Raw genomic sequence first — 19,770 nt, forward strand, 5'->3', positions numbered from 1 at the left:
GTTACTGTCATGTTAATTTCTCAGGAGATAATATAAGAATACATGCAGGGTTCCAGGGTCAGTCAGTTGTAGCAGCAGAATCACTAAGAAAATGCCATACATTTTCCAGTTAGACTGTGGGTTCCTGCTTCTTAAAACTGACTGTATGTTGGTAATTCTTTAAAAGAACCTAATACCTGAGGCAAAACAGTCTCCACTAAACTGCTTACCAGGATACTGTTTGACTTGAAGATTACTCCAGGAAAATCAGTTCATTAAAGGCTCAAGTTTCAAAAGAATACCTTAGGGCAAATGGTGTAGATCAACCCAACTCCATGAACCAAGAAATAGATTCCAGGGGAAATAAAATGGTTTGTCAAAAACTGGATGTCCATCTGTAAAAAAGAAAGAAACAGGACCCATACCTCACGCCATACACAAAAACTAACACAAAATATATCACAGAACTAAATATAAAACATAATACTATAAAGATCATGGAAGAAAAAATAGGTGCAATGCTAGGGGCTCTAATGCATGGCATAAATACAATAAAAACCGTAAATAACAATGCACAGATACCAGAAGATAAACTGGGAGCTCCTAAAAATTAAACACTCATGCTTATCAAAAGACATCACCAAAGGAATAAAAAGAGAACCTACAGGCTGGGAAAACTTTTGGGCTATAACATACTCAACAAGAATCTAATCTCTAATAGCTATAGAATACTTCAACACCTCAACAACGAAAAGACAAACAATTCAGTTAAAAGTGGGCAAAGAACAAGAACAGCCACTTCACCAAAGAAGACATTCAAGCAACTAATAGACACATGAGGAAATGTTAGCAGTTATTAGCCATTAGAGAAATGCAAATCAACACTAAAATGAGATAGCCTCTCACACTGACATTAATGGAACTAATCAAAAAATTAAAAAAAAAAATTAAATAACAAATGTTGGAGAAGTTTTGGAAAGATTGGAACTCGCATGCACTGTTGATGGGAACGTAAAATGGTACAACCACTACAGAAAATTATATGGCAACTCCTTAAAAAGCTAGAAATAGAAATACATATGATCCAGCAATCCCACTCCTAGGAATATATCCTAGAGAAATAAGAACTGTCCCATGAATAGATATATGCACACCCATGTTCGTCGTAACATTTTTCACAATAGCAAAGAGATGGGAACAACCTAAATGCCCATCAACAGATGAATGCATAAACAAATTATAGTACATATACACAACGGAATACTATGCAACAATGAAGAACAATGATGAATCTTGAAAACATCTCCCAACATGGATAAATCTGGAGTGCATTATGCTGAGTGAAATAAGTCATCACAAAAGGACAAATATTGTATAAGACCACTATTATAAAAACCCAAGAAAAAGTTTACACAGAAAAAAACAATCTTTGATGGTTAAAAGGGAAGGCTTGAATGGGGAGGGGAAATCACTAACTAGATAGTACCCAGTAATAGACAAGCATTAACTTTGGTGAGGGGAAAGACAACACACAATATATGGGAAATCAGCACAACTTGAACAAGGCAAAGTCTTAGAAGCTTCCCAGAAACATCCAAACACTTCAGGGACCAAGTTACTGGGGCTGAGGGCTGGAGACCAGGGTCTTGGGGAACATCTAGGCCAATTGGCATAACATAGTTCATAAAGAAAATGTTCTACATTCTACTTTGGTAAGTAGCATCTGGGGTCTTAAAAGCTTGCGAGCATCAATCTAAGATGTATTTCTTGGTCCCATCCCATTCAGAACAAAGGAGAATTAAGAAAACCAAAGACACAAGGAATATATTAGTCCAAAGGACTAATGGACCACAAGAACCACAGCCTCCACCATCCTGAGCCCAGAAGAACTAGATGGTACCTGGCAACAACGATGGACTGTTCTGACAAGGATCATAATAGAAGGCCCCAGACAGAGTGGGAGAAAAATGGTACAACATAATTCAAAATCCCAAAAAAGACCAGACTTACTGGTCTGACAGGTGCTGGAGGAAGCCCCTAGACTATGGCTCATGGAAACAGTAGTCAAGAAATCAAATGACCTATTGCATTGGACAGATCTGTTGAAATGATCTCATTAAAGTGTTAAAAACCAAAGTTGTCACTTTGAGGACTAAGTTGCACCTGACCTAAGCCATGGTATTTTTAATTGGCTCATATGCATGCAAAAGCTGGACAATTAATAAGGAAGACCAAAAAATAGTTGATGCCTTTGAACTATGGCGTTGGCGAAGAATATTGAGTATACCGTGGATTGCCAGAAAATGAACAAATCTGTCTTGGAAGAGGTACAGCCAGAATGCACTTTAGAAGCAAGGAAGGAGAGACTTTGTCTCACATACTTTGGACATGTTATGAGGAGGGATGAGTCCCTGAAGAAAGACATCATGGTTGGTAAAGTATAGGGTCAGAGGAGAACAGGAAGACCCTCAATGAGATGGATTGACACAGTGGCTGCAACAATGGGCTCAAACATAGTAAAAATTCTGAGGATGACACGGGACGAGGCATTGTCTCGTTCTGTTTTGTATAGCGTTGCTGTGAGTTGTAATCATTTCAACCTCACCTAACAACAAAAACAATCAATGATCTGATTTAGGTAGTTAAAAACAAAATTTCCACAAGATTAAATTTGTGTGTGAAGTCATAAGATTTATTTGATATTCATGATATTCATACAGTAAGTTTCAGGTTCATTCGATGACTCTCAGAAAGAACGAACACAGAGCATTTGCATTTTACAAAATCTTAGGTATATTTTTACATATATGATTGGATGGTGCCATCCAATCAGTCTCCACTCATAGTAACTATCTACAACAAAATGAAACACTGCCCAGTCATGTGCCATCCTCACAATCATCGCTATGGTTGAGCCCATCTTTTGCAGCCACTGTGTCAGTCCATCTTGTTGAGGGTCTTCCTCTATTTTGCTGACTCTCTGCCAAGCATTATGTCCTTCTCCAGGGACTGGTCCTTCCTAATAACATGTCCAAAGTACACGAGATGAAGTCTCACCATCTTAGCTTCTAAAGAGCATTCTGGCTGTACTTCTTCCAAGACAGATTTGTTTATTCTTCTGGCAGTCCATGGTATATTCAATATTCTTCTTAAACACCATAATTCAAAGTCATCAATTCTTCTTATTCATTGTCCAGCTTTCACATACATATGAGGGTATTGAAAATACCTTGGCCTGGGTCAGGCACACCTTAGTCCTCAAAGTGCCATCTTTGCTTTTTAACACTTCGAAGAGGCCTTTTGCAGCAGATTTGCTCAATGCAATTTTCATTTCACTTCTTGCCTGCTGCTTCCATGGGTGTTGATAAATATACCCATATACATAAACTATCCCTTCACACCTAAAATAGGAGTCAGGTTTCCTAAATTCACTGGTAAGATAGAGTTGCTACCAGTTGTGTTAAAAAAAAAAAAAAATGAAGGAGACTAGAGTCCAGTTGGAGAAGAATGTGTGTCCACATATTCATGTTGTGTGACATAGAGGTGAGCAGAAACAAAGAGAGACGAATCACATGCCGCTGGTCTCACGGGGGCAGGGAGTTGACCATCCTGAATTTCACATTCTAAAGACTTGGTCTTTCAGGATTTGTGCTGCCCTGGGATCAGGATGACAATAAAAGTTTTTGGTTAATGAGAAGCTTTGGAATTTGAGCCCCCAGGGATGTAGAGACTGAAAATAGTCTGCATGTGACTGCCCGTGACTCAATATCCCCTCACCCCCCCAGCCGGGAAGCAGCACACCAGAGACTGTACGCACAAGTGATCCTCAAGCCCAGGAGCCAGGTGTCCCACTGAGTCTCTCTGCCTTTCCTCAGGACACATCTTCCACCTTCACCATTCAGGGAATGCGTCAACATCATTCTACAGTGATGCCAGCCAGGTAATTAAAATCGCTAGTTGTTTGGAAATAAGGGCAGGAGTTTCCTCACAAGTTCATCCAGGGCAAGCTGTGAAGAGAGTACATGCATAAAATGATTGAACTCAAGTCTCCCATGGACTCCTGCCTAACTATCTTCCATCTTCCTGACATGATTCCTTGTCTCTCTGCACCAATCCCAAGGAACTCCAATTCTTCTTTCTTACTCTGTCTCTATAATGGTAAAGATCGTTTTCCTCCTGAGCAGAAATTGCCCCTTCTCAAACACGATGACTACCATAAAATTCTCTGATATTTACTCGCATTCTTGTGGTGGTGAAATAGGAGGGCTATCAGCTTCGCCTTATCGTCCCACTCCTGGTTCTTAACACACATTTGTATTATCTGTGTCACCTGGCTCTAATCTCTGGAAAAAGATGTGGAGTGTCAACAGACTCTTTGAATTCCTCCTTCTGTTTTTCTCTATAATATTACCTTTTTAAAAAATAGTAATAACAATAATTTTGTTGATGCTTCATGTCTGGGAGGCTGTAAACATATTTTTCTTTGTAAAGGTAGATCTTTCCTTGGAGTAAGTGTGTCCATTCACACTTGGATAGAATATGCCTTTTGGGCTGGAATTCTGGGCCTACGGGAAGTCCACCAGAGCCAGATTGTTGCTGTGGCTGCTAGCTGCCAGTTAGTTTGCCCTCAACTCATGGCAACCCATGCTGAACAGAACGAAAAGCTGCCAGGTCCTATGCCATCCCCATAATCGGTTGTGAATCAAATTGTTTTAATTCATAGGCTTTTCTTTGGCTGATTTTCAGAAGTGGATCACCAGGATTTTCTTCCTATAAAATTACAAAATATTTAAAATTATCATACCAACACAGATGGTGTAAAAAAAAAAAAAAAAATTAGCACCTTTAACTACTTTCCAGAATAAACAAATGTTGATGCTCAGCTATTGATCAGATTCATGTATTTTTTATTAAATAATCAAATAAGATGCACACAGATGGCACTAACTGTATTCCCCTCCATTCCTCGTGTTCCTGACCTAGAAGATGTTTGCCTCTGGTGATGCAGCTACGGCTGGTATGGGGACCACACATATCACTGTCTTCATCTCATCTTTTCCATCAGATTCATTAATATGGAACCTAGAAACCAAACAAATGTTTCAGAATTCTTCTCCTGACACTGAGGGAGGATCTGGAACTGCAGCCCCTCCTCTGTGGCCTGTTTCTGTCCATATATCTGGTCACTGTCCTGGGAAATCCGCTCATCATCCTGGTTGTCAGCTCTGACTCCACCACCACACCCGCATGTATTTCTTTCTTGCCAATTTGTCCTTCACTGACATCTGTTACAGCATCACCATTATCCTAAAGATGCTGGTGCGCCTTCAAGCACAAAATCAAAGCATCACATATGCAGGCTGCCTCACCCAGGTCTGCTTTGTCCTGGTTTTCGCTAGTTTGCAATGTTTTCTCCTTGGAGTAATGGCCTATGACCTCTATGTGGCCATTTGTCAACCAAGACATAAACAGTCATCATGAACCATTGCCACTGTGGTCTGCTGATTCTACTCTCAATTTTCATTACCACTGTGGATGCCTCGATCCACAGCCTGATAGTGTTGCACCTGTCTTTCTGCACAGACTGGGCAATCTCCTACTTCTGGGAAGCTGTTCAGGTCATCAAGATTGCCAGTTCTGATACCTTCGTCAAGAACATCTTCTTACATTTGGCAGCTACCATACTGGGTGGTGGTCCTCTCTCTGGAATCATTTTCTTTTATACTCAAATTGCCTCCTCCATTTTGAGAATGTCTTCAGCAGGTGGAATGCATAAGGCTTTTTCTACCTGTGGGTCTCATCTCTCAGTTGTTTCCTAGTTCTATGGGACAGGCTTAGGTATGTATATTAGTGCTGCATTTACACACTCTCCCAGGAAGACTGCAGTAGCTTCAATGATGTACACTATGGTGACTCTCATGATGAACTCCTTTATCTACAACCTGAGAAACAGGGACATAAAGGGGAGCTTGAAGAACATTATCAGGTGTATATTTGTTTTTCAGTGATTTAATTATCTGCTTTGGGCTTGGATTTCTAGATTGCATCAAAGGGGAAGAATACTCATGAGCCAGAATCCCTGACTCTCCCATCACACGTTCTTCTAAAACGACAAGCGCAATTCACCTTGGGATTGGACCCTGACTCTGTTCTTTGTGTAGCTCTGTACTTTTGACAGATAATTTCATCCCTCAGTTGTTGTTGTTAGATGCCATCAAGTTGGTTCCAACTCATAGTGACCTTATATACAACAGAACAAAACACTGTCCGGTCCTGTGCCATGCCCATAATTGTTGTTATGCTTGAGCCCATTGTTACAGCCACTGTGTCAATCCATCTCGTCGTGGGTCTTCCCCTTTTTCATTGACACTGTATTTACCAAGCATGATGTCCTTCTCCAGGGACTGATCACTCCTGACAACATGTTCAAAGTATGTAGGACATAGTCTCACCATCCTTGCTTCCAAGGAGCAACTTAGTTGTACTTTTTCCAAGATAGATTTGTTTGTTCTTTTGGCTGTCCATGATATATTCAATATTCTTCACCAATACCACAATTCAAAGGCGCCAATTCTTCTTCTGTCTTTCTTAGTTATTGTCCAGCTTTTGCAAGCATATAATACTATTGAAAATACCATGGCTTGGATCAGGCACACCTTAGTCTTCAAGGTGTTATCTTTGCATTTCATCACTTTTAAGAGGTCTTTTGCAGCAGATTTGCCTAAAGCACTGCATCTTTTGATTTCTTGACTGCTGCTTCCATGGCTGTTGATTGTGGATCCAAGTAAAATGAAATCCTTGACAACTTCAATCTTTTCTCCATTTATCATGATGTCGATTATTGGTCCAGTTGTAGGGATTTTTGTTTTCTTTATGTTGAGGGGAAACCCTGGTGGTGTAGTGGTTAAGTTCTACGGCAGCTGACCATAGGGCCAGCAGTTCCAATCCACCAGGTGCTCCATGGAAACTCTATGGGCAGTTCTGCTCTGTCCTACAGGATCGCTATGAGTCAGAATCGACTCGACGGGACTGGGTTTGGTTTTTTTTGTTTTTTTGTTTTAAGTTGAGGTGTAATCCATACTGAAGTCTGTGGTCTTGGATCTTCATCAGTAAGTGCTTCAAGTCCTCTTTGCTTTCAGCAAGCGAGGTTGTGTCATCTGCAAAACGCAGGTTATTAATGAGTCTTCCTCCAGTCCTGATGCCCCGTTCTTCTTCATATAGTCCAGATTCTCTGATTACATGCTCAGCATACAGATTGAATAGGCATGGTGAAGGGATACAACCCGAAGCACACCTTTTCTGAATTTAAACCACACAGCCTCCCCTTGTTCTGGTCAAATGATTGCCTCTTGATATATGTACAGGTTCCTCATGAGCACAATTAAGTGTTCTGGAAGTCCCATTCTTCGCAATGTTATCCGTAATTTATTATGATCCACACAGTCGAATGCTTTTACATAGTCAATAAAATACAGGTAAACATCTTTCTGGTATTCTCTGCTTTCAGCCAGGATCCATCTGACATCAGCAATGATATCCCTGTTTCCAAGTCCTCCCCTGAATCTGGCCTGAATTGCTGGCAGTTCCCTGTGGATATTATCTGCTTTTGAACGATCTTCAGCAAAATTTTACTTGCATGTGATATTAATGATATTGTTCGATAATTTCCACATTCGGTTGGATCACCTGTCTTGGGAATAGGCATAAATATGGATCTTTTCCAGTTGGCTGACCAGGTAGCTGTTTCCCAAATTTCTTGGCCGAGATGAGTGAGAACCTCCAGTGCTGCATCCATTTGTTGAAACATCTCAATTGATTCCCTTCAATTCCTGGAGCCTTGCCTTTTGCCAATGCCTTCAGTGCAGCTTGGACTTCTTCCTTCAGTACCATTGGTTCCTGATCATATGCTACCTCTCGAAATGGTTGAGCGTCAACCAATTATTTTTGGTATAATGACTGTTTATTCCTTCCATCTTCTTTTGATGCTTCCTGCATCATTTAATATTTTCCCCATAAAATCCTTCACTATTGCAACTCAAGACTTGAATTTTTTCTTCAGTTCTTTTATCTTGAGAAATGCTGAGCATGGTCTTCTGTTTTGTTTTTCTATTTCCAACTCTTTGCACACGTCATTATAATACTTATTTTGTCTTCTTGAGCAGCCCTTTGAAATCTTCTGTTCAGTTCTTTTACTGCATCATTTTTTCCTTTTGCTTTAGCTACTCGATGTTCAAAAGCAAGTTTTTGTCATTTTGTCATACTGTGGGGGCTTGTGTGTTGCTGTGATGCTGGAAGCTATGTCACCGGTATTTAGATACCAGCAGGGTCACCCATCATGGACAGGTTTCAGCTGAGCTTCCAGACTAAGACAGACTAGGATAAAGGACCAGACAATCTACTTCTGAAAAGAATTAGCCAGTGAAAACCTTTTGCAACACTCTAACCCCAGTTTATTTGGTCAAGTTTTATAGAAGCAGCACCTGAGGCAGGTATTCTGTTATGTGATTGTGAGGGCATCCATTTCAGCAGAAGGAAAGTGGGAGAAGGTGAAGAGAGCCAGGAAAGGATGAAAGCAAAGTTGTGGAGACAGCCAGAGGCTAGCTTCAGCCTGATTCCATGGACAAAGCCATGTGAATGGAAACTTAGAGTTAGTCCCACTGTGAGAGATGAGAGCTTACTTTTCATGCCCCAATCAGTAATCACTGAGACATGTCATTGATAAATTGTATGTGTAAAAAGTAACATCAGCATTCATCATATTCAGTTTCATTATCTACAAAAGGGACAAAATTAGATGAGTTCCGTGGCTTCAGGAGATTGTGAGGTAACTGAACCTTATCAGTGAGAAAGACTTTGATTCTAATAAGAAAATATAAACCTTGGCTCTAACAGGTTTTCATTACAAATGCTTCATTACAAGGACTTCGGAGGTAGAAAATGCACAAGAACAGGTCGGTAGGGTTTCATTCAGTCTCCTACAAGGTGGCTGCATTCTAGGACAGCAACAGATCCAGGTGTCCTAATCACTTTTGATGCTCAGAGACACAAAACTGACTCCTTCTTTGGGCCTACTATTAATAGAGGATCTTTTGTTAATAGAGATCTATTGTTAATAGGAAAACCCTGGTGGTATAGTGTTTAAAAGTTACGGCTGCTAACCAAAAGTCAGCAGTTCAAATCTATGAGGCACTCCTTGGAAACTCCATGGGGCAGTTCTACTCTTCCCTATAGGGTAGCTATGAGTTGGAATCAACTCGATGGCAATGGGTTAGGTTTTTTATTGTTAATAGACCTTTCCATGGAGTGATACAGAAGACATCTCCTCCTCTCTCACCACTTTGAATAGGATCATACATCCCTTCCTCATTAAATTTCTCGTATGGGAAAAATCGAGTACTATGAGAGCCTCAGGCTGACCATGCAGATTGTATTTCTGTTGGTTAGTGAACCCCTGCAACCACTAAAACCACTAATACAATGGCTGGCACATAACTCTCGATAAAATCCAACTGGGATCATTGAGTACTATACATTACCGTTATTTATAAGGCTTGTTATTCCTTGCTCTCAAACATTTCTACCACTTGATTCAGCAGTTTTATTGGTTTCCCTTTATTGTAATATCTTTCAGCAGGTTTACTAGTCTTAATAATATACTCAAATGAATAATTATTCAGTAGTCTGGGTAGAGATGACAGTCTTTTTTGGACCCCTGTTTGCTTTGATCTTGTCTAATTGATTTATTGATCAGAGTGTATATGAGGTGTTACTTTTGTCCTTGTTGTTGTTGTTAGGTGCCATCGAGTCGGTTCCGACTCATAGCGACCCTATGCACAACAGAACAAACACTGCCTGGTCCTGTGCCATCCTTACAATCGTCGTTATGCTTGAGCTCATTGTTGCAGTCACTGTGTGAATCCACCTTGTTGAGGGTCTTCCTCTTTTCCGCTGACCCTGTACTATGCCAAGCAGGATGTCCTTCTCCAGGGACTGATCCCTCCTGACAACATGACCAAAGTATGTAAGACGCAGTCTCGCCATCCTTGCCTCTAAGGAGCATTTTGGCTGCACTTCTTCCAAGACAGATTTGTTCATTCTTTTGGCAGTCCGTGGTACATTCAATATTCTTGGCCAACACCACAATTCAAAGGCGTTAATTCTTCAGTCTTCCTTATTCATTGTCCAGCTTTCACATGCATATGATGCGATGGAAAATACCATGGCTTGGGTCCGGCGCACCTTAGTCTTCAGGGTGACATCTTTGCTCTTCAACACTTGGAAGAGGTCCTTTGCAGCAGATTTGCCCAATGCAATGCTGAATGTGGAAATTATAGAACGCAATCATTAATATCACATGGAAGCAAAATTTTGCTGAAGATCATTCAAAAACGACTGCAGCAGTATATCAATAGGGAACTGCCAGAAATTCAGGCTGATTTCAGAAGAGGATGTGGAACCAAGGATATCACTGCTGATGTCAGATGGATCCTGGCTGAAAGCAGAGAATACCAGAAGGATGTTTACCTGTTATTTTATTTACTATGCAAAGGCATTAAGCTGTGTGGACCGTAACAAATTATGGACAACATTGTGAAGAATGGGAATTCCAGAACACTTGATTGAGCTCATGAGGAACCTTTACATAGATCAAGAGGCCGTTGTTCGGACAGAACAAGGGGATACTGATTGGTTTAAAGTCAGGCAAGGTGTGCGTCAGGGTTGTATTCTTTCACCATACCTATTTAATTTGTATGCTGAACAAATAACACGAGAAGCTGGACTATATGAGAAAGAACAGGGCATCAGGATCAGAGGAAGACTCATTAACAACCTGCGTTATGCAGATGACACAACCTTGCTTGCTGAAAGTGAAGAGGACTTGAAACACTTAGTAATGAAGAGCAAAGACCACAGCCTTCAGTATGGATTACACCTCAACATAAAGAAAACAAAAATCCTCACAACTGGACCAATGAGCAACATCATGATAAACGGAGAAAAGACTGAAGTTGTCAAGGATATCATTTTGCTTGGCTCCACAATCAACAGCCATGGAAGCAGCAGTCAAGAAATCAAAAGACTTTTCTCCTTAGTCACCTTATTTTGCAGTTTTTCTTTCTCAACCCTGGTGAGTCTACACAGAAGTTGAATAAAATTAATTAAATCACTGAAGTTTTAGAGGGCTTCCTGTGCTCTTAGAGATCTCATGTGAAACTTTTTAATGTGTGTTTGTGAGGAAAATAGTTTTCCTGTGGGGATGGATTTTATTTTGAGGAAGACGTGTTGACTGCATATCAGGACAGCAGAAGAGGGAAAGTGGCAGGCTCAGGAAGGTGGCTTTTCCCACAGGCACAAAGAAGCAGAGTCATCAGTCAGAATCATCTCTGTAGTATGGGTGTGACAAAAAATCAGGTCTTGTACCATCAGTGGAGTGTATAGAGAGCCTACTGTTCAGGTCATTGATGGTGGTGGTGGGATTGTGTTCACCAGCACACTCGGAGGACACCTCACCTGGCACAACATGTGTCTCCTAGTACAAAGATGCTCCATTTATGTTCATACTGTATGTTCATACCTCACCCAAGAACTACTGACTTTGATCTCTGGGTATCCATTCCAGTGATGAGCATTGTTAATAACTCCTTTTTGAGATTTTCATGTGTGCTGAAATCTGAGAAGCATGATGTAAATATTAGAACGTGGAAGAATGTATTAGAATATGGGCTACAAAAGAATCTGGAATTTGAAAATCTTTTCAGTTTTACTTATTAACATATCATTTTCAAAGTAGTGTATGAAATGTATTTGTAGCTCTTAAAGAATGGCAATGTAATGAAAACTCATATCTCTACCCCTGGGTTAAGAAATGAAGTAATGCCATCACCACAGAATCCATTTCAAGGGTCTTCCATTCACATTTTCCTCTTTCCTCCCAGTAGCAAGCACTATCCTGAATTCTGTATTTATCATTTTCTCTGATGTTCTTCTATTTTGTTGAATCCTATTACTATGGATTGAGTTATGTCCTCCAGGAAGATAGGTTGAAATCCTAAACACTTGTATCTGTTGCCAATTTTCTTTTCTCAGTATTTCTGTTCTATCTCCTAGTTTCTTGCCTAGTTACTGGAGTGTTTCAACTTGCAAGTGGCCATCAAAACTCAACAATTAGTCTTCATTCACCTGGGGAAGAAGGAGAGTCAGAAATAGGAGAAGGATATCAAATGTGTGCCTGGTTGCCTTCATGAACAACTGCCTCCTTTACCATGAGACCATAACTTGATGATGCCTGATTACCATTACCAAACGTTTTGATCAAAAATTGTATAGAAAAATTCTGATCAAATGGGGTGGCGGGAGGGGGAGAATTTGGAACAGAATTTCAAATTTTTAATGGCTTTAGACTTTCTGCAGCCATCGAGGCTGAATGAACCCCTGAAACTATGGCCCTGAAATAATCTTTAAACTTGAAACCATAAACCAATATTATACACTAAAGTCTTCTTTGAATGGTAATTTAAAACAAAACAAAACATGGCTTATCTTAATTAGGAAAGTACTTCTGCTTTGAGCATTGTACATTTTTAAAGAATTATCTATGTGAGGTCAAATTGACCATGGCAACTCAAAAGTTTGGATGGAAAGTATAGGGGGCAGTGAGTTTAAGACATTGGTAGTGGAAAGTTTTGGAGGTAGCAGGTATGGTAGCACTATTTGAAGAATGCAATCAATGTCACTGAATTGAACCTGTAGAAATTGTTGAAATCCTGTAACTTTGGCTGACTATACTTTCACCAGAGTTAAAAATTTTTTCTTTAATATGAAGGGTTTTTAAGGAAGTATTCACATGGAACACCATCTTCACCATCTGCCATCTAAGCCTACTGAGAATGTGGATAAACCTGCACACTAGTGATGACATTGTGATTTCTTACAACTCTATTAAAATCAAAAGCCAAATTATCAACCCACCTTCCACTAATGTAGATTGAAGAACAATGTAGATTGAAACTATCATGAGGAAACTGGAAAAACTGTGATGAAATTGTAAATCCTAAAAAGGGAGTAATATGTCTATAGGGTCTCTATGAGTCGGAATCGACTCGGCGGCACTGGGTGGGTTTTATGTCTCTCAACGGTGATTATAGTCAGAATTGACTACAGAGAATAGCTTAGAATCTTCTGTGCAATACACACAGGATGAAGATTAACATTCATGAAACATTAATGACTCATAAAAAGAAACAACACTTAATGTTTACATTTGTATAATATCTTAATATAATATTTATATCCACATATATAAACTGTATTTTTATAAAATCAACATCAAGCTTCCTTATATCATTGGTAAAATAGAGATGCTTTTAGTTGCATATAAAGAAAGAAGATAAGAGTTCAGTTAGAGAAGGATGGCGTGTCAATTTATACAAAGTATGCACCAGGAAGGTGAGCAGAAAGAGGTGGAGAGAAGTGGAATCCAGTTACTGGGAATCAGTCATCCTGAGTTCTCCTCTTTTTTTTTTTTTTTATTATCTTGGTCGGAAACTCTGGTGGTGCAGTGGTTTAGAGCTACGGCTGATAACTGAAAGATGGGCAATTTGAATCCACCAGGCACTCCTTGGGAACACTATGGGGAATTCTACTCTGTCCTTTAGAGTTGCTATGAGTCGGAATCTACTGGACAGGAACAGGTTTTTTTTGTTTTTTGTTTTTAATTGCCTTGGTCTTTTCAGATTTGCATTGCCCTGGGATCAGAATAACAATAAAACAGTTTGGCTAATGAAGAACTTTGGATACTACCTGCCCAGGGACAGAGACTGGAAATAGTCTTCCCGTGACTAACTCACTCAACAGTCCTCCCCCATCAGGAAGCAGCACACCTGAGACTCCACCCACAGATGATCCTTCTTGCTCAGAAGCATCCTGCTTCATTCAGTCTCTCTGTCTTTCTTCAGGACACATCTTCCACCTTCCCCATCCAGGGCAGAGTTCAGGCATCATTCTTCAGTGATATCAGCCCGGTAACTTAAAACTGCTTAGCTAATATTTAAAAATGAGGGCTAAGGGCAGATATCTTAGTACAGATTTATCCAGATGAAGCTGTGACTAGGGTACATTCATAAAATGAACAGAGTCTCCCATAGGACAATTGGCTCTCTGCCATCTTCCTGACATATTTCCTTGTATCTTAGCATCAATGCTCAAGCAGCTCTCATTCCGGTAGTCTCCTTCTCTCACTCTGTAATGATATGGGCCATGTTCCTCCTGAGCAAACAGGAGGACTGCTATAGAATCCTCTGACATTTACTTGCATTCTTGTGGGGGAGGTGGTTGGCTTCACCTTATCTTCCCATTTCTGGTTCTTAACATACCTTCATATTATCTCTGTTGTCTAGCTCTGATCTATGAAAAAGGTGGTGGAGACTCAGACAGACACATCTGGCTGCTCCCCTAGTCTATATATTTGTCCGTAAAAAATTGCAAAATTTATAAATGATCATATCCGCAGATTGTGCAAAAACAATACATACTGATTCAAAGACCATGACCACCATTTCCTCTTTCCAGAATGCTGTGCTATATCAGCGTTGTTTTTTTTTTTAAGTAACAAAATATGCATAATGAAGACACCCCATTTATTTTCTTCTCCTACTTTCCCAAGATCGTGCTTGCCTCTGGTGATGTAGCTGCTGCTGGTCCAGGAACCATACATTTGATTTTCTTATATTTCTTCTGTCATGTCGTCAACAATATGGAACCAGAAATCAAACAGATATTTCAAAATTCTTTCTCCTGGTACTGACAGAAGATCCGGAACTGCAAGCCCCCCTATTTAGTCTGTTTCTGTCCGTATATCTGGTCACTGTCCTAGGAAACTTGCTCATTGTCTTGGCTGTCATCTTTGACTGCCACCTCCACACCCCCATATATTTCTTTCTTGCCAATCTGTCCCTCACTGACATCTGTTTCAGTACCACCACAATTCCAAAGATGCTAGTGAACCTCCAAGCACAGAATCACAGCATCACATATGCAGGCTGCCTCACCCAGGTGTGCTTTGTCCTAGTTTTTGCTGCTTTGGAAAATTTTCTCCTTGGAGTGATGGCCTATGACCGCTTTGTAGCCATTTGTCACCCACTAAAGTACACTGTCATCATGAACCCCCACATCTGTGGCCTGCTGATTCTACTCTCCTTGTTCATTAGCATCACGAACTCCCTGCTCCACAGTCTGATGTCATTGCGACTGTCCTTCTGCACAAAGCTAGTAATTCCTTACTTCTTCTGTGAAGTTCTTCAGGTCATCAAGGTTGCCTGTTCTGATGCCCTCATCAATAACATCTTCTCATACTTTGCAGCTACAATACTGGGTGGTGTTCCTCTCTCTGGAATCATTTTCTCTTGTGCTCAAATTGTCTCCTCCATTTTGAGAATGCCATCAGCAGTTGGAAAGTATAAAGCTTTTTTCACTTGTGGGTCTCATCTCTCAGTAATTTCTTTGTTCTGTGGGACAGGTTTTGGTTCATATATCAGTGCTGCATTTACCCCTTCTAGGAGGACTGCAGTAGCTTCAGTGATGTACACCGTGGTCACTCCCATAATGAACCCCTTTATCTACAGCCTGAGAAATAGGGAAGTGAAGGGGGCTTTGAGAAAAATTATGAGGAGCATACCTGCTTTTCAGTGATTACATTACCTACATTTGGCTTGGCTTTCTGGACTGCATCAAAGTGAAAGAATAATTGTGAGACAGGATGCCTGACTCTTCCACCAACACTTTCTTCTAAAATAATGACATAACCTAGTGGCTAAGTGCAACTCAATGTAGGTTTGAAATTTGAATTTTCTCTTTGTGTAGCTCTGTGCTATTTGACAAATTACTTTTATTCTCTAAGCTGAATCTCTTTGGTCAGGTTTTATAGTAGCAGAGCCTAAGGCAGGGTTGATTTATTTTGGTAGCACATTCTCAAAATAAAGAAAGCAGGATGTAGATAAAGCTGTGGGAATAGAGACTAGCTTCAGCCTGATGCCATGGGTAGAGTTCTGTGACTGAAAACCAGGCTTAATCTCACTGCAAGGCAAGACAGCTGACCTTTCATGCCCAAATTTAGTTATTACCATGACATGTCACTGGTAAACCATGAGTGTCCAGGGTAACATTAGCATTCATCATATTTTTGTGGTTGTTGCTATTGTTGGCATTGTTGTTAGCCGAAATCAAGCTGGCCTTCATGATCCATAGGGTCTCATTTTGGAAGTAAATTTTGGAAGTAAATTGCCAGGGCTTTGTTTCTAGTGCATCTTAGTGTGAAACACCCACTGGAACCTCTTCGGCATTATAACAACACTGGATGCTCCACTGACAGACAGGTTGTTGCTCCACATAAGGTTCGTTGGCCAAAAATCAAACTTGGGTCTCCCACATGGAAGGTGAACCATAATTTCCCCCTACATTATCCATAAAATTGTCATATTTGGATTATCACAGTGGCTTCAGATGATTGTGTGATAACTGAATCCTACTAGCGAGGAAGTCTTTGTTTCTAATAAGAAAATGTAAGCGCTGACTCTAAAATGCTTAAACCACAGAGTTACTCTTAATTACAAGAACTTCAGAGATAGAGAATGCAAAAAAAAAAAAAGATAGAAAGAAAGACTTTATTCAGTCCTTCAAGAGGTAGCTTCATTCGTGGAATGGTTACCCTCAGGAATGGCAGCAACGGACTCAGGCATCCTGTGCAGATGTGATCCTCAAATACACAAGGCTGAAAATTTGTCCCTAAACCTGTTGTTAAATGTTTTTGTTAGATGCCATCAAGTTGATTCTGATTCAAATCAACCCTATGTACAACAGAAACACTGGCTGGTCCTGTGCCATCCTCACAATCATTTTTATGCTTGAACCCATTGTTGCAGCCACTGTGTCAAACCATGTTGTAGATGGTCTTCCTCTCTTTTTCTGACCCCCTCTCTACTTTACCAAGCATGATGTCCTTCTCAAGGAACTGGTCCCTCATAATAACGTGTCCAAAGTATATCAGACAAAGTCTCCCCATCCTTGCTTCTAAGGAGCATTCTGTCTGTATTTCTTCAGAGACAGATTTATTGGCTCTTCTGGCAACCCATGGTATCTTCAATATTCTTCCCCAGCACCATAATTTAAAGGTATCAATTCTTCCTTAGTCTTCCTTATTCATTGTCCAGCTTTCACATGCATAAGAATCAATTGCAAATGTTGTGGCATGGGTCACATGCATGCCTCAAAGTGATATCTTTGCTTTTTAACACTTTAAAGAGGTCTTTTGCAAAAGATTTGCTCAATGAAATACCTCATTAGATTTCCTAATTGCTGCTTCCATGGGCACTGATTGTGGATCCAACTAAAATGAAATGCTTGGCAACTTCCTTCCTTCCTTTCCGTATTTATCATGGTGTTTATTGGTCTAGTTGTGGGGATTTCAGTTTTCTTTATGATGAGGTGCAATCCATACTGAAGACTGCAGTATTTGATCTTCATCAGTAAGTGCTTCAAGTTCTTTTCACTTTCAGCAAGCGGTTTGTGTCACCTGTATTGTTCATGAGTTTTCTTCCAATCCTGATGCTAGTCCTTCTTGATACAGTCCAGATTTTTGGATTATTTGCTCAGAATACAGATTGAATAAGTAAGGTGAAAGGGTACAACCTTGGCAAGCACATTTCCTGATTTTAAATCACACAGTATGCCATTTTTCTGTAATGACTGCCCCTCAGTTTATGTACAGATTCCATCCACATGAGCACAATTAAATGTTTTGGAATTCCCATTGTTTGCAATGTTATCCATAGTTTGTTATGATCCATACAGTTGAATGCCTTTGCGTAGTCAACAAAACACAGGTAAACATCTTCCTTTTATTCTCTACCTTCAGCCAAGATCCATGATATCCTGCATTGCATGACCTCTTCTGAATGAGGCTTGAATTACTGGTAGTTCCCTGTGGATGTACTGCTGCAACCGCTTTTGAATTATCCACAGCAAAATATTACTGTCATGTGGTATTAATGATACTGTTTGATAATTTCTACACTCTTTGGATCATCTTTCTTTGGAATGGGTGCAAATATGGATTTCTTCCAGATGGTTGGCCAGGTAGCTGTCTTCCAAATTTCTTGGCATAGACATGTGAGCACCTTCACCACTGCATCCATTTGTTGAAAAATCTTAATTGGTATTCTGTCAACTCCTAGAACTTCATTTTTAGCCAATGCCTTCAGTGCAGCTTGGACGTCTTTCTTCAAGACCATCAGTTCTTGAGCATATGGTACCTCCTGAAATGGTTGAATGTCAAGCAATTCTTTTTGGTACAGTGACTCTGTGTATTTCTTCTATCTCCTTTTGACACTTCCTGGATGCTTCAATATTTTCACCACAGAATCTTTCAAAATTGAACTTTTCCTCAGTTCTTTCAGCTTGAGAAATGCCTACAGTGGTCTTCTTTTTGGTTTTCTAACTCCAGATCTTTACAGGTTTCATTACGATAGTTTGCTTTGTTTTCTTAAGCCACCCTTTGAAATCTTCTGTTCAGCTTTTTCTTCATCGTTTGTCCCATTTACTTTAGCTGTTCTATCTTCAAGAACAAGCTTCAGAGTCTCTTCTGACATCCATTTTGGTCTTTTTGTTCTTTCCTGTTGTTTTAACATCATTTTGTGCTCTTTGCGGACAATATCCTTGATGTCTTTCCACAATATGGTCCTCCATCATAAGTATTCAATGCATGAAATTATTCTTGAGATGGTCTCTAAATTCAGATAAGACATACTCAAGGTCATATTTTGCCTCCCATGGACTTGCTCTAATTTTCTTCAGCTTCAACATTAGCTTACGTATGAGCAATTGATGTTCTGTCCCACAGATGGACAGTGGACTTGTTCTGACTGATGATGTTGAGCTTCTCCATCATCTCTTTCCACAGATGTAACAGATTTGATGCCTGTGTATTCCATCTGGTAAAGTCTATCTGTATAGTAGCCATTTAGGTTGTTTAAAAAGGTATTTGCAATGAACGAGTCATTGGTCTTCCAAAAGTCTATCATATGGCTGTGGTATCCTTTGTGTCACCAATCTGTATTTTTCAGCTGCTGATCTTTCTCCTTTGTTTCCAACTTTTGCATTCCAACCACCAATAATAATCAATGCATCTTAATTTGCATGTTTGATCAATTTCAGACAGCAGAAGTTGGTAAAAATCTTCAAATTCTTAATTTTTGTCATTAGTGATGGTGTATAAACTTGAATAATAGTTTTATTTACTGATCTTAGTTGTAGTTTTATGGATATTACCCTACCACTGACAGCATTGTACTTCAGGATAGGTCTTGAAATGTTCTTTTTGATGATGAACGCAACACCGTTCTTCATTTTATCATTCTGGGCATACTTTACCATATGATTGTCCTATTCAAAATGGCCAATGCCAGTCCATTTTAGCTAATACCTAGTGAGCTAGTGACCACAGCCTTCAGTATGGATTACACCTCAACATAAAGAAAACCAAAGTCTTCACAAGTGGACCAATAAGCAATATCATAATAAATGGATAAAAGTTTGAAGTTGTCAAGAATTTTATTTTACTTGGATCTACAATCAACACCCATGGAAGCAGCAGTCAAGAAATCAAAAGACACATTGCACTGGGCAAATCTGCTGCAAAAGACCTTTTTAAAGTGTTGAAAAGCAAAAATGTCATCTTGAAGACTAAGGTGCACCTGACGCAAGCCATGGTGTTTTCAATTACCCCAAGCATGTGACAGA

The 19,770-nt window shown here is 39.9% G+C and overlaps 1 protein-coding gene across 1 annotated transcript; it reads left to right on the top strand.

Moving 5' to 3' along the window:
• Positions 1–13,412: 13,412 nt before the first annotated feature.
• Positions 13,413–15,706, top strand: LOC135230478 (olfactory receptor 7G2-like). The gene is made up of 2 exons (XM_064279833.1): positions 13,413–13,425; positions 14,786–15,706. Exons 1-2 carry the CDS (start codon positions 13,413–13,415, stop codon positions 15,664–15,666), a joined length of 894 nt encoding a protein of 297 aa, XP_064135903.1. The 3' UTR covers positions 15,667–15,706.
• The last annotated feature ends 4,064 nt before the right edge of the window (positions 15,707–19,770 follow it).

This window comes from Loxodonta africana, chromosome 3, assembly GCF_030014295.1.
Source record: "Loxodonta africana isolate mLoxAfr1 chromosome 3, mLoxAfr1.hap2, whole genome shotgun sequence".
NCBI classification, from domain to species: domain Eukaryota; kingdom Metazoa; phylum Chordata; class Mammalia; order Proboscidea; family Elephantidae; genus Loxodonta; species Loxodonta africana.